Here is a 16,864-nt window from a genome sequence, read left to right on the forward strand (position 1 = left end):
ACTCTGAGCTCCCTTTATAATTACTTTGCGCCAGTGCAAGATTTACTTGTTTCTATCTTATTGTACTGAGGCAGTTTAAAAATATTGTATGGGGCTTATTCATTCCTTTTCTCCTTTTCTTTTTTTAGTGCGTACGTTTTTAAGTAATTTCCAGAGATATTTTACTGCTGATCCTGTGAACACGTTAAACATGTTATGGCTTTGATGGACCTAGGAGCACAACAATTGTCACTGTATCAGGTTTATTACATTTATTTCTATTATATTTTTCACCATTTTAAATGCTCATCACATACATGCCAACTTTCTGGCTACCCCCTCCTAGGGGGGGCAGCCAGATCAGCACAGCAGGGGGCATAGCACAGGCAATGGTGGGTGGTGCGGGGACATGGCGGCGCAATCATGTCATCGCTGCCCCGCCTCCCGCTATACAATGCAGAGATAACAGACATTATAAAGCAGGGGGCGTGGCTATGATGCGATTCTGCAAATCACGTCATCGGCCCCCCTGGACCGTTCACTCCCACTTGGTAAGTGGGCAGCTGCGAGGGTGGGTGGGTGATTTGCGCAGATGGCGGCCGGTCCGAAAGACGCCCTCTCTTTCGGGCAGCAGGGAGTGCCACCCAATTTTCGTGAGCCTCCCTGGCAAGTAAGGTTCAACTTCAATAACTTATAACACAGAATATGCTTCTTTGTTCAAGCATCACATACAATGAAGATTGTGGGATAAGCTCCACTGAGGCAAGTACATTTCAACTTCATAACCTGAAGAAATATTGGAAAAAGGTGATACTATACTATCAGAACAAAGAGAGACTATACAGCAGGGGTATTCAACATGCGGCCCCGCAACATTGTGGAATTACACATACCAGAATTTCGTGCTACAGTTTTCCTATTATGGCATGCTAAACTAAAACTGTGGCAGGGTATGCTGGAATGTGTAGTTCTACAACATCTGGAGGGCCACATATTGAAGCCCATGCTGTACAGTGACAACTTGAAGATGCAGTGCCACCTACTGTCCATGCATTATAACATCTCAAGTAATACTCTGCCTGTAGCTGTTGCTATACTCCAATAAAAATGACATCTAAGATACATGAAAAGAGAAAAAGAGAATTGCTCATCATATAGTTGGTATGTACTATAAAAAAGCGACATTCTGAGGGACAAATCTCATGGATATCTGACTTAGAATTCAGGCCTGTTGGAAGCCATGGATGGGTGGATTCGGCCAATACATGGATTGGGACATGATCTGGTGGGGGGGGGGGGGGGGGGAGAGCTGATAATTAAAACAATACTAACAGTTCGCTTTGACAAACCTTCCTCTGTAGACGAACTTCATTGGTTCCACGGCTAGTGCTGTTGCTACTATGTCATCAGCATTGTGTCTCCGTCCACTCACAACCATCAGGCCATCCATTTTTCCCACAACAAAGACCAGCCCAGCTGGTCCTATAAATCCAAGAAGGCCAGTCCTTATGAATGGATATTCACTTATTGGTGCTCCTGAGCTGGTCATTGGAAATACCTAAACCGTAAGCAAGTAAGCAGTAAGTTTAATTTGTAATCTAAAATGCAAAAACTAAGCCTTATAAAGCGTGCAGAAGGGGACAATTAGAAAGGTTACTCATAGCAACCAATAAGATTTGACTTATTTTATAGAATGCACTTGTTTGACGCTAGCTAGAAGCTGATTGGCTGCTATTGTTAACTTCTCCACTTCACCACTCTTCAGGAGGCTTAATACATCTTCCCCTCGATCTCTCATGGCAACCTCCTAAGTATCCTATTGTACAAAATCTGCATATTATTTATTAACCAACCTCACTGCAGACCTGAAGAGCAGTGATCCCTATTCCAACCACTTTCACTTCCCAATTTCCTGGTCTTTGTTGCATGTAACATTCTATGATTTATCAACTCTTGGAGAGAGAACGTGGAGAGATATAAAGTACCAACCGAACAGCTTCTAAATGTCATTTTTCAAACATAGCCTGTAATATGACTCTTAGAAGCTGATTGGTTGGTACTTTACCTCTCTCCACGTTATTTCTCTCTAAGGCTTAGCACATCTCTCCCTTTGGCTGGCAGATGGAACTACTTTCACTCAACTTCAATTTAAAAGGTCTAACTAACACAGCACTAAGCAGAGGCAGCCAATTCTTTTATGTTAATTTTACTCTTTCTTTATTCTGTTAACACGCTATGTATGTATACCTTCAGGCATAAATGTTTAGCATTGTTGTGTTGTGCCCTAAGTATTGTCTACACGTTACACGTTAATCCAGGGATTGGGTATATATAAAACCCCATTTAATGAACTCTATCCAATGATAAATACAGATGTGCCCACATACATCTATCCTCCGTGCGCTACAAGTCGCGCCACACAATGCGGGAGCTCAGTGTGACTTGGCAGGGCCGAGCGTCCTTTTGTGCGTCTTTTCACCTTCAAATGCGTCTTATTCATACAGCGATGCGAATAGATAGCGCAAGCAGCTTCTCCTGATTTAAATGATATGCAGCATGCCTATGTTCTGTGTGTGACTGCGGGTATATCTGCATGCGAAACGTTACGTTACTGTATTACAGCCGCTGACACTGTAACGTAGTGTTTTAGATACACCCGCAATTGCTCACAGAACATAAGCATGCTGCATATCATTTTAATCAGCAGAAGCTGCTTGTGCTATCTAGTCACATAGTTGTGTAAATAAGACGCATTTGAAGGTATAAAGATGCGCTACAGAGTCACGCCACGGCATGGCGCAACTAGAAGGAGGCTAGATGTATGTGGACCCATCTGTATGTATGCAGTAAATGGCAGAAACAAATAACTATTTAGTAAAAGTTGTAGGAGGACATGTACGACTTAATAATTAATGTCTTCTAGAGGTGTGAAAAATCCTTTAAGGAATATTCAATCCCAATTTCTACACCGCTGGTTAGAAGAGCCCCAGACTGCATTACTTGATGTATATTTGATTAGCTGCCAGTTTATGAAGGAATATCTGGCTCATTTATTTATTTATTTGTGTTTGAGGCATTAGGATTCATATTAGGTTGTGATACTTTGTGCTGTATTTTAATGTTTATGCTCTGCTGCAGAGTTTGCAAATCCTCACAGGTTTTGTGTTCAAGTGCACTGCGCAAACATTCTCTTCAATTATTAATATTCACTACAGACAAACGGCTTTAATGGTGAGCACTCAGCACGCTGACAGCACAACAGAGATGATCCGACCTTCATTGTTTACCTTGCTGTGAGCAGCATACCACTAATATCAATAGAATTTACACAGAATGCTTATATGAATGTTTTACAAATGTTATATACAGTATCAAGTAAATAAATAGTTGGTGTTATATAGTTATAATGATGAGACCAAATCGGTTTGCATATAATATGAAAAAATATATAATATTTGGGCAGGTGCATTAAAACGTAGCGACAGGAGACCTGCTAAAAGAAATGGCTCTAAGGGTAAGAATGTAGACAGACACAATGCTAGAACAGATTACAGATGACTTTAATACTGTCTTGTTACAAGGTCAAAAGACAATGCTTTAGTACCACATTTTCCCAGCAGATGGAGAGACAGAGACCTTCTCAATGTTGTACTGGCTATTTGCATGACACTGTGCTTCTAGGTTATTGTAAAGCCGAAACATTCTGTATAGCTGTGATATGTATTTATTTTTATGTTATATGATCTGCATCCATAATGAGAAAACTTAGAATGCACAATAGTTTGACAAAGGTTAAAAGTAAAACCCCAACCACCCAGAAAATATTGAGTTTACCTCCGGTATGGGAGCTATTTTTAAACTCATCTTTAAACGTCTGTTATTGCAAAAACAGATCATCCATCCTAATGCAAAACTATGTGCTGCAAATACACCATTCACAATATTATTAAATAATCCAAACATGCACCTCATTTCCCAACTGTTATATCATAATAAAAAGATAACACTTAACTCCAAGGAAATAGTAATTTAATAAAAAAAAAGAAAACCATAGCATCCAAATGGACATGCACATAAACAAGTCATTTTGCTAGTTATGCATGTTGATGTACAATGTGTTTGAAACATAACGTGCACAAATATGTCTAGAACAAAAAGGGCCAGAGTGTTAAGCTCTAATAATGGCAACCATGTACTTAATCGTATGTCAAATGTTAAGTTACCTTTCACAATACACAGCTGGAACTTACCTCAAAGGTGTTCTTGGTCATACCAGAGAGGCCATAATAGGATGTACCTGTAGCGAGAGCACACACACAAAGTTCCCCAATCTCATCCGTCCGACACAACTGTGGGACCCCTTCAGGTTTCACTGAACACATAATAGCTGAAAATGTGGGTATAATGCAAACAAATTAACAATTGTAAATCATAAATACCAAATACGAAAAGGTATATAACTTGCAACCTGATGTAAAATTAAATCACCTGCTCTAGAAATTATAAAAATAATTATTTAATATATATATATCTTGGCCTGGGCTCGTTCCTGTAGTATGCCATACACAATTATCCCAATGTTGGCCTTCTTTATTTTTGTTACTACCATGTGTCAGGGTCATTTAGTAATATATCAACATACATAATAATAGGAAAGCACTTGCATGTTGTTGCTTTTTTTTATGTATATTATCTTAACAGACTGTTTTCATCATTGCAGGTATGTATGAGTTGTGGTCATTTATTTGCTGGTACCATCTATTTGCGTTGTGTTCTGCTCAACATACTCATATGTGGAGACTTAGGTGTTTGTATACACCAAGTTTACTCGTAGTTCTAGTACTCGTATATGCATACTATTTCATCCGCTTTGTCTGTATATGTTTTGCCATTTTTGTTGTATTTGTTGCTATGGTGATGGTGCACGAACGTTTAGACGCAATGACGTCATTAGAACGCGCCGGCGGTCAGACGTGCAGTCCCGCTCTGACCGGCCCGCGCATTGGCACTGGGTGATACTTGTTCATGTATTTAAGGTGAGTGTGTTTACCATTGTTCATTGTCCTGATGAAAATGCTATTTTATTGGCATTGCAACGTTGACACCTCAAGCTGTGTGAGTGATTCATTTCTGTAAGCGTGGAGCGCCACACCGGATGGATATTCTCTCTCTCTCTCTCTATATATATACACACACATACACACAGAGTATACACTGAGTATAGAATTATTATATACTGTATATATGAAATGTATTTATTTATAGGGCACCACAAATTCCGTACCACCAGACAATCATCTTACAGATGACATACAAGAATGCTTTAAACATATTAACAAATACATGGACACAAGTAAGCCTAACACATACATGGAAATTAATAAGTTATCAATTACATCTGGCACGGATGCAGGTATGACTTCAATGTGTTTGAGTGAAGAAACGTTAAAAGTTCCAGTTCAAGACACAGCACCACAGTCATATGAGGTAGACAGACTAAGGGGCCTATAAATGAATCATCGTGGCGCTGCCGCAATTATTAATGGTCCTTCTCGCAAACAGATTTTTTCATGTTTACAAAAATGCCCTGGCTATGTACTAACCATAACTCGCAGGGACAGCGATAACCCCTGTCCCTGCAAGTTACATCCCCATCATATTGGAGGAGACTTTCACATTTGTCTTTTCCAAAGGCAAACGGTTTATGCCATCTTAGGGTGGCGTAATCCAATGGGAGTTAGACCATAGTCCTCACTGATAATAGTGGGGACTGCGATCTGCAGCGGTATGAGCCTTTTGCATTAGGATGTTAGTACATAGTATGAATGAGTAATTAAGACACTGCGCATGGGAGCTTGTGTGTGCTAGATGGACAAATAGGTGATTGCACATGATTTTCTGTCACAAACAGAAAGAAACAAAGCAGGGAGTCACATAATCAACCAAAAGCAAACTGGTTTGAATGTCTTTCATTCTTGCTAACATTGGTTGAAGTCAATATTTGATCAGAATAATAGTGGAGCAGAAATAGTATAGCTGAAATGGATGCTCAAAACGTGTACTCATTAAGTGCCACAGTCAGTGTACTCACACTGAAGGCAGCCATTTTATGTTCTGAATCAGTATGGCTCAGTCAGGTTACTACTACTAGCTCCACATTAATTTACAGGATGAATATTGGTACAGCCCACAAAGTGTGTCCATAAAGATGTTTATTTATCTTGTCTCATAAAATTAGTCTGTTACAACTGTTTAATGAAGGATGCTTTATGATTCCCAACTAAGAAAAGGGAGGAACCTTGTTTAGGAATTCCCTCTGCCTAAGTCTGTTGTGTTTATTTATGTCATTTTGTCTGTTTATATAGCTAAGTATATATACAAGGCAAGACACAGACATATGCACATTTATTTGTTTGTGCTTTTCATATGTCAAGAAGCATTAGAACAATTAGGTAAACAATTCTGTTTTGGCTATTTGGAACTTGCAGAAAGTAAAGTGAAGGAGATGCTATACTCCCGCTGGCAGCAAATTAGTCGGGAGCAGAGAGCAGCTGCAAGCAATCTTGTGTGAAGGCATCTCTCACATGTTCCACTCTTCCTTTCTCTCTACAGAATGCCTTAAACAATGCGGTTAGCTCAGCTGTGGATTTCATCCCCCTGGCACACCCGGGCCTCTGGCCTTAGATGACCACTGTAAAATATCATTGCAAGGTCTTTGCAAATGTACCTTTGTTTAAAGGCAAAGTAGAACATGTTCTCCTCAGATCTATTTATCATAACCCTACTAACAGAATGGTGGGAGGGCGATTGCTGGAACCCCCACCATCCCTGTACACAGTACAGACAAACTCTGCGCTACACAGGAACTGCCTAAGGTATTACCCAGAGAATTAGAAGGAGGACTGAGGTTATCTAATAGATTTTGTACAGGCATCCATTAGACAAATAAGCCCTTTGTAAAATTATCCCAGCAACATTTGTCTGTAGAAATGAGATGTCCTTTTATTCAGTACCTTGCTCTGCAATGGCAGAACCACAATTATTCTGCTAGATGTCGAGGGTGCTTAGTCCATTCTTCCAAACTATAATGGGTACATACTACAATCCCTTCAATGACTGCAATTAATATGATTCAGGGATTGTCTCTAGGTATCACATGTAACATTCCTACAGCTTAAGCATCAGTCGCCTACACATAGTTTAGACGACAACCAGTGTTTGAACTAGGCTACTATTAGTGAGGATACAGCTCATTAAGTCACAAAGGAAAAGGGCTTTCTGAATATTAATTTCCTAGTGATGTCCCGGATTCCTGATGAACAGGGAGACCGTCCTCATCAATATTCATTAAACCCACCCAATTGACGCTTCCTCTATGTGTAGGTAACAGACTGGTTGAAATTCTGACGACAATTCTACAGCAGTGACGTTAAATAGCTATATGTACATCTGCAATCACATAGGAGCAGGGACGTCAGAATTATTTTGTTTGTGTGGAAACATTAAATCATTCTCACGCACCCCCTTCTCCCCCTTATCTGGGTGCGCAGGGACTGTAGCGGAGGCTGCAGACGGTCAGGGGCTGTGCTTTATAGCAATAGGCTACGCAACCCCTGCACCGCACAAAGGAGGTGGTGTAATGTGCGGTGTTTTAACTCAAATTTTTTGGGGGGCGATATGTTCAATGGGAAACAAAAAGCAAAGTCATTCTACAGATCCAAAAGATTAGGATAACATTATCCTTACCACCAGGCATCACTGTCCCAACATCTTGCACGGTAAGTACAGACAGCTTTTCCTCTGAGTCCACTCTAATAACCCCATGGGTGAGTCCTTGCATTGATAACACCCCCCTACCCGGAGGCTGATTGCTGTCATCAGTAGGCCTGTAATTAGAAAAAGAAAAAGCACAAATGTAAGCAAAATATACATGGATATTAGCTGGTAGCAGCATTCTAGGCTAAGTGAATACCTTGAGAGAAGTCAAATTAGGTTTCAAAATCATTAATAAAATTATTTATTTTGGTTTAAATCAGTGGTTCTCAACCTCAACACTAGTTCTCCCAACAGATCATGTTTTGAGGATTTCTGTCTGTGGAAAAAGGTGGGATAATTACTGACCCAGCAAAACAGATTAAGTTGATTAACTCCCCTGTGTATGATTAATGAAATCCACAAAAAATGACCTGTTTGGGGACTGGAGGTGAGAACCTCTGGTTTAAACCATTCAACAATTTTTTGCAGAAGACTTCAATTTAATGTAGTCCCTTAAAATGGTTACCCATACATACTATGCACATTATGTACCCATCAACCCCATATACGAAAAGTAGTATCCTGGGTTGAATAACAGTAATGTTAGTATAAACTCATATTTCTAGGAGAACATTTCTTAAGTTTTGTTCTGCATACAAATTTCAGCATCAGCCAAACTCAACAAATTCCTAAAAATAAATTAATCAGTTTGTCTATAATGATTTACTTATTTGGCTTTGCAGTTGCAGCGGGTGTGGTATATTTTGTTGACATTCATAATGTCAACATGCTTGACATGTCGACATTGACCATGTCAACACTGATGAAATGTCGCAACTATAACTGCGTTTTCCGACGCCATATGCTTGAAGAAAATCATGGTAAGAGCTGTCCTTTGCGATAGAAGGATATCCGGGTTTAGGACAAACGCACTGCAGAGGGTACTTGGTGGAATCCAATTGGATCCCTCTCAGGGGGAAGTGTGAATAGAAGCCCATAGGCTTCTATTGCCCACCGCACCAAGCCCCGGAATGTATCGCATTCCGGAGCTTGGTGCATAAGTGGTAAGCGGTCAAACCTACAAAAACGCCATTTTTGGAGGTTTGATCGTAAAATGTGCATTGATTGATTCCACCTATAGGCAGCAATTGCAGTACACAACAAGTGATAGGGGAGTGATGATGCAATTCTAGTCCTCACAACTAGATGTGTACTGGGGGTGAGAGGTGCCACAGTCACACCCCACAGCATGATGTAGACATGGCCCGTGTGTGGCCTAATTTTACCCTTTGCTTCCCCTCCCTGCAAACCCTGGCTTCATCACTGTTCTCAAGGTATAATACTTTGTCCAGAGAGAGTTGTGTGTGTGTGTAACTTGTGACTAAGCCAGGGATAATGTAGTTTGCATTTCTACACAATTTGTGTTGTGCTAGACCCATGGTACTCAGCCTGTGATTGATGATGAGCCAATAGAGATACTCCCTCCTCCACTCCCATTATAGCTGCTGGGTCAGTGTCTTCCCTGCTCACAAGGACTGTGCAAAAATGATCTAGTGTAGTATGCACTGGGTAGGTGTGTTTGAATGATAATAGTGTTGTTTCTATTACCACATTATTGTTTTCCCTACCTGAGGCCTCAAAAGTCCCTGATCAGACAATTTTTTCCCTCTGGACAGGACAGGAGAGACAATCTACAGCTATGACCAAAAGTTTTGAGAATGACACCAGTATTGGTTTTCACAAAGTTTGCTGCTTCATGTTTTTAGACCTTTTTGTCAGATGTTACTATGGTATACTGAAGTAAAATTACAAGCATTTCATAAGTGTCAAAAGCTTTTATTGACAATTACTGTACATTAAATTTATGCAGAGAGTCAATATTTGCAGTGTTGACCCTGCTTTTTCAAGACTTCTGCAATTCGCCCTGGCATGCTGTCAATCAACTTCTGGGCCACATACTGACTGATGGCCGCCCATTCTTGCCTAATCAATGCTTGGAGTTTGTCAGAATTTGTGGGTTTTTGTTTGTCCACCCGACTTTTGAGGATTGACCACAAGTTCTCAATGGGATTAAGGTCTGGGAAGTTTCCTGGCCATGGACCCAAAATTTAAATGTTTTGTTCCCCGAGCCACTTAGTTATCACTTTTGCCTTATGCCAAGTTGCTCCATCATGCTGAAAAAGGCATTGTTCATCACCAAACTGTTCTTGGATGTTGGGAGAAGTTGCACTTTAAGGATGTTTTGGTATCATTCTTTATTCATGGCTGTGCTCTTAATCAAAACTGTGAGTGAGCCCACTCCCTTGGCTGAGAAGTAACCCCACACATGAATGGTCTCAGGATGCTTTACTGTTGGCATGACACAGGACTGACGGTAGCACTCACCTTTCCTTCTCCAGACTGCAACTGAATCAACTTTAGGAGACGGCCCAGGCGCTTGCTAGAAATTCTTGGGCGCCCTGAAGCCTTATTCACAACTATTGAACCTCTTTCCTTGAAGTTCTTGATAATCCGAAAAATGGTTGATTTAGGTGCAATCTTACTAGAAGCAATATCCTTGCCTGCGAAGCCCTTTGTGTGGTGCAAAGCAAGGATGACTGCAGGTGTTTCCTTGCAGGTAACCATGGTTAACAGAGGAACAACAATGATTTCAAGCTCCAATTAATTGCAATTCATCTGATCACTCTTCATGACATTCTGGAGTATATGCAAATTGCCATCAGAAAAACTGAAGCAGCAGACTTTGTTAAAACCAAAACTTCTGTCATTCTCAAAACTTTTGGCCATGGCTGTAAAATGGATTTTGATCATTCATACTTGGATACTCTCCTGGGAGACTACTGAGTGCAGTGGGCAGTATGGTCGGCCAATGAAGCGATTCGCTCTTAGTCACATAATCGTGGACCTGCCCCTGCTTCACTATGTTGGTAATTGTGGCACTGTATATTGGAGGTGTGGCCACGGTAATGCGATTAAACCATTACGCCTTCCACACCGCTCACTTCTGCTGCGCCACGCCCCCTGCAGTACTGACCTGGCTGCATCCTCCCTGAGGGGGCAGGTCGAAGGTCAGCAAGTATGGATAATAATTTTTATCTAATACAAGTGTTAAATGAATGCAATATTAGCATTCATGTAAACAGGTTTTGTGTTTACTAGTCTAGCATGTAAACTATGCTATGCATTATGGGCCTCGTGCAGAGTTGGGAGCAAAGAAAAAAAGGGGCAAAAGAGGAGCACACTTATACAGATTTAGAGTTGGGAACGGTGTGTCCCACTACTACCTAGCACGATTCTAAATTTCAGTGTAAAAACAAAGCTTCCGTATTAGTGCGCTATACACAATCAGCCTGTATTTTCCCTGCATGGCACAAGTTTGTAATGGGGATGAGCTGCTCAGCAATATCTGCTAAATTATAAAAAAATCCCTATTTTTTAGCCTGTGTGTAACCTACTGCTACTTTATCAGACATTATGCTGCAGCATATCCTTAATAATAGCCTTCCTTCACTCTCATCTGGATGTTTTGCTAGACAGCAGTAAGTGATAAGCACGGCAAGAGACTCCGTCAGGACATCTCAGCATTGGAGAACAGGTATCAAGGCAAATAGAACTGTACAGCGTTTGCAGACTAGAATAGAATGCTCCAAATGTAGAATACAAATAGCAGGCGAAGATGACGCATAAACCCGGAGTTAAGTGGGATCATTTGATATTTCCTGAAAACTGTGAGCCAAATAGTATTTGTCTTTTATAATAATACACTACTTTTGCAGATTTTCACAAATTACATTAACATTGATAAAAAATGTATGTTTTGAAAACTATTTAATTAATCTTTTAAAGTTTCATCAATTACCCTAATTTCTACTGTAATAAATACAGTGGGTATTTTTGGTATTTTAGCAAAATCTATTTTGCAAATCAATAAAGTAAGAAGTATAGAATGATTCATAATATGCATGCCCGGCTGTCCATTACCCCCAGGAATTTGATTTTTACCACATGTGGGGTAATTTACCCCTGTTCCCTGAACACTGGTGTAGAATGAGGTTTGTATGTATTCCTGCAGATGGGTAGTGAAAGTCCCACCTACATATGGGATACACAGGGTCTTTCTTTTCCTAGCTACACTTACGTATGAAGCCACAAGTGAGCATTAACTATTAGGGATGGCCATTGGCGTGGTTACCATCGATGTTACTACCAATGGCGATATAGCAAGTGGCAAATGATTGTTACCAACTATGCAATGGATGCTCATCGATGGTTTCACCAACAGATGGTCGTCCCTGTTCTTTTCACCGACTGGCCCGTAGGCCAATCAGAACATGGGGTTGGGGCTTCGGTGGTGTCGGGGGGCGGAGTTATGCTCAGTGTCCTGACACCTTGTTAAAAAAAAAACATAAAAGAACGATTCAGTTATGCTTTTTCTTCGATGGTAAAAGCATTCAGTGCTTACCCCATCGATGGTAAAAGCATTCAACATCGGCCATAAAACATTGATGATTATGAATCATCGATGGTCAATGGCCATCCCTATTAACCGTTAAAAATATCAGCACGACGCGACCTAATAAACATATACCTAGGTTGCATCATCAACATGATGCCGACATCTGGGACATAGAGCAATGCATTAATTGCAATTAAAGATAATTAATTGTGATCATTTTATTTATTTTTGATATACATTACTGTATACATTTGTAATATTTGACAGTATTTGTCACATGCAAGCCTCAAGTTGATCATAATTACTAAGCATCACATAATTTTTGAGCAAATCATATTTAATATTAGGGGAATACACCTACCCTCATTAAGCACACTGCCGTGCTGCCAATAGCCCGTTAATATGCATGTGAATCCAGCCTGCTGCTTTTGTATAGTGTAAAAAGCAAATTGCTATTCAGCGTGTGTATGGAATGTATCCCTAGAACCATAGTCTCCGTCATATACCCTACTGATTTACTGAAGCAGTCAGCTTAGCCAGACAGAAATGTCACAGCGATTTTCAAGGATGAGATGAGACATCACTCCATCCGGCTTGACTCTGAGACGCAAATAGGAAGATAATGCAATTCAGGCTGGATTATGAATGACAATTACATGCAAAACATATCAAGTTACTTAAATAGCCCAGGCAAATGTAGCAGGAAAAAGCATTCAGCATCTCTGTAGGTCTCCTGAGGTTCTGCTGTGTAATTTTTATCCACTGCGCCAGGCACTTCCATTCAGGACTAATTATTTGTGTTCTTCTAACAGGTCATATGACACCAAGTTATTTGGAAATTTAGAAAGCATGAAGCTCCCTTGCAAACCTTTCCCTGAAAACCTGCAGTGATAAATCTCAATTAAAGGTTAAAACTACAGCTGGCTCTGAAATAGCAGTGATTTCAGAAAATGAAAGCCTTCAGGCACTGATAGAAAAAGACAAAAATGCAGGAAAACAAAATGTAACGCTCGCAACTGGTAGCGATGCCATCTGTTTGCAAAACAGGAATGTATTATCTGACCAATAGCTGGCATATGCGATTAATCTAATTTATCCAACTCAATAGTATGACATAAACAGGGCGTAACTACCATAGGTGCAAGGTGTGCAGCTGCTATGGGGCCCAGAGCTAGGGAAGCCCATCTTTCTTGTCAAAGTTACACGTGTTATATACATTTTTCACCATTGGGTAGTACATAGGAGCCCTTACAAACATTTGCTATGGGGCCATCAAATACCTAGTTACGTCTAAGAACAGGACCGTTACCTATTGGGGATATGCACTATTGTGCTCACTTGTAGTTTCAGCTTTAATTTAGCACTATTTATAGATCAAATGAAACCAACATTCATAGATCTTCTAATAGCCTAACATATATTTATATCACCCGCTTCCCGGTACCAGTCCTGCGGTATCGGTATGATATCCCGGCGGCTGCATGGCCGGGAGTTCGAATCTCAGCAGCGACAGCCCGATAAAACAGTAGAGCCCGGCAGCGGAAGCCAGACAGCGCTGGAAATCCTGATCGTCCTAAGGTAAGTATCTACTAACCTAACCTAACCCCCCTAACCCTCCCTTAGGGGTGCCTAACCCTACCCCCCCTTCCCCGCTGCCTAACCCTAAGTCCCCCTGGGGGGTGCTGAACCCTTAACCTCCCCCCGGAGGTGCCTAACCCTAACCCTCCCTCCCACTAGCCTAACACTCAACCCCACCCGGGGGGGTGACTAACCTTAAGTCCCCCCCGGGAGCCCTAAACCTAACCCTCCCCCCCCCTGCGGCTGTCCGCTGGCGGCGCCCGGCGTCGGAAAAATAACATGCGTCTAGATTTAGACACCTGGCATTTAACCCTCGCCGGGATAATGCAGTCGGGAAGCCGGCTGTCGGGCTTACGTCAGCCGGCTTCCCGATTGCATCCCAGTCCTGCAGGGGGATCCACACAATTTTTTCTATTCAGCAGGGGACCTCTGCTGGCCAGCTCCAGAATAATTCCTGACTGGTAATGGAGGTAGGGATGCAACGTAGGGCTAATAATGATGCTGGCACCATCGTAGGCACTCAATCAGGGGTTAGCTATCGATTATATCCCTGTGTAGTGTCCTCGTCTCTCTCATAAATGATTATAGAAATTGGCCAGCAATGGTGGCTATACTGTACAGTATGTAGTATGTACCAGTACTATGCTGTAATTGAGCAAGCTGCAGAGGGTACTTTATCAATGGACTAGTGTGGGAGGAGGGATATCAAATGTAATAAGAAGGGAAAAATAAGAGATATGGTAAGAACTTACCCTTGTTATCTCTATTTCTACGAAGTCCATAGGGTATCCACAGGATACCTTGGGGTATAGGCGATGGCGGCAGCATCGGGCACCACAGAGTTAAAACTTTCAGCCTCAAGGATGCACTGGGGGCCCTCCCCTATACCCCGCCCCCCAGCCAAGGCCATCAGTTTCGTAATGAGCCATAGGCCGAAGGAGGAGAACAAATTGAGAAAAAAATCTGGAACACACAAGAATCACATTCTCACCAGAGGGAGACGGAAAAACCGGTGACCAGAGCAAAGCCCATCTGCAGTACAGGTGCGACAGGGCAGGAGTCCTGTGGAACCCTATGGACTTCGTAGAAATAGAGATAAGAAGGGTATGTTCTTACCATATCTCTTATTTTCTACTACAGGATCCATAGGGTATCCACAGGATACCTTGGGGATGTCCCAAAGCAGTATCCTTTAAGGGTGGGGACGCTCCTGTGCTGGAAGGAGAATCTGCCGTCCGAAGTAAGCATCCTGAGGGGCGAAGGTATGAAAAGCATAATACCGCACAAAGGTATGGACCGAAGACCACGTGGCTGCATGGCAGAGCTGAACAGCAGAGGTACCACGACGAGCTGCCTACAAAGGACCCACAGACCGAGTAGAATGACCTCTAACAGAGGATGGAACAGGAAGGCCTATATGAATGTAAGCCTCTGAAAACGCCATCCAAATCCATCCTGCCAAAGTTTGCAGAGTGGCAGGCCAACCCTTGTTATGGAAGCCATAGAGGACAAACAGGGAGTCCAATTTCCTAAAGGAACTGGTACAGTCAACATAAATACTTAGAGCACGTACCACATTCAAGGAGGCCTCACTAGCGGAGAGGTCTGGGGAATTAAAGGCCGGTACTATGATTTCCTAATTAATGTGGAAACTAGATACCACCTTAGGTAGAAAACCAGGGCGAGTGCGAAACACCACCCTGTCTCTATGAAAAATCAGAAAGGGCGACATGACAGAGCCCCCAAATCTGACACCCTTCTAGCCGAAGCAATGGCCAGAAGGAATACAGTCAAAGCTGTAAGCCATTTTAAATCCACTGAGCCCAGCGGTTTAAATGGCGGTCCTTGGAGAGCTCTTAGGACCACAGCCAAATCCCAAGGAGCAACTGGTGGGACGAAGGGAGGCTGAATACGAAGTACACCTTGCGTAAAGGTATGGACATCAGGCAGTGTAGCAACCCTACGCTGAACCTAGACTGATAGGGCAGAAACTTGCCGTTCAGTGAAGTAAGGCGAAGACCGTGATTTCAGCCTACCTGTAGGAAAGCCAAAACCCTGGATATCCTAAAGACCTGAGGATCATATCCTCTAGGATGACACCATTCGAAGAAAGTGTGCCACACTCGGTGGTAAATTCTTGCAGAAGTAGATTTCCCAGCTATGAGCCTGGAAAAAAACACCTGGACCTTAAGGGGGCTGTCTCAACAGCCACGCCATCAAAGACAGACTACCCAGGTCCGGGTGATGAAAAGGACCCTGAGACAACAGGTCCGGAAGTAAAGGTAACCGTATCGGAGTGTCTACCGAGAGACCTTGAAAATCTAAGAACCAGTGCCTTCTGGGCCACGCTGGAGCCATCAACAGAAACGTGTCGCCTTCTTGCTTGAATTTGCAAATCACTCAAGGAAGAAGGGAAAATGGAGGGAACAGGTATGCAAACCTGAAGGTCCACCTCACCGACAGCGCGTGTACCAAAAGAGCACCTGCGTTTCTTGTTTTTGACCCATACACAGGTAACTTGTTGTTGTGTTGGGCGGCCATGAGGTCTATCTCTGGAAGGCCCCACTTGTTCACCAGTTGTAGAAATACCTCCTGGTGAAGAGACCATTCCCCTGGATGCACGTCTTGACGGCTGAGAAAGTTTGCGTCCCAGTTGAGGACTCCTGGTATGAACCCTGCTGATATGGCAGGGAGATTGGCCTCCGCCCAAGCCAGAATGCGGGACATTTCTGTCAGAGCTGCCAGACTTCGGGTTCCCTCTTGGCGGTTATGAAAATCACCGCGGTGGCACTGTCTGACTGTACGTGCACGGACCTTCTGTGGAGAACATGTCTTGTTTGTTGGAGAGCCTTTAATACTGCCTGAAATTCCAAGAGATTTATTGGAAGTGCAGATTCTGTAGGCATCCACCTTCCCTGAAAGAAGTGTGGACCCGTCACTGCTCCCCAGCCTCGGAGACTGGCGTCCGTCGTCAGAAGAACCCAGTCCACAATACACAAGGGACGCCCCCTGTCCAGCCCACAGCAACCCGGCTAGAGACAGATGTACCTCCGGGGAAAGCACAATTGTCTGTCTTTATCCGATTGGGCAACCCTG

The 16,864-nt window shown here is 42.5% G+C and overlaps 1 protein-coding gene across 3 annotated transcripts in view; it reads right to left on the minus strand.

Annotated features, from left to right (window-relative positions):
- Positions 1–16,864, minus strand: part of DIP2C (DIP2 acetate--CoA ligase C (putative)) — a 530,217-nt gene that overhangs the window by 162,080 nt on the left and 351,273 nt on the right. For all 3 annotated transcript variants that reach the window (XM_088445439.1, XM_088445438.1, XM_088445440.1), the window contains 3 exons: positions 7,726–7,865; positions 4,230–4,366; positions 1,329–1,537 (listed from right to left, as the gene is read on the minus strand). In XM_088445439.1, coding sequence (XP_088301565.1) covers positions 1,329–1,537; positions 4,230–4,366; positions 7,726–7,865 — 486 coding nt within the window. The remainder of the gene's footprint in view (positions 1–1,328; positions 1,538–4,229; positions 4,367–7,725; positions 7,866–16,864) is intronic.

Source organism: Taudactylus pleione, unplaced genomic scaffold (assembly GCF_031769625.1).
Source record: "Taudactylus pleione unplaced genomic scaffold, aTauple2 ptg000380l, whole genome shotgun sequence".
NCBI lineage: Eukaryota > Metazoa > Chordata > Amphibia > Anura > Myobatrachidae > Taudactylus > Taudactylus pleione.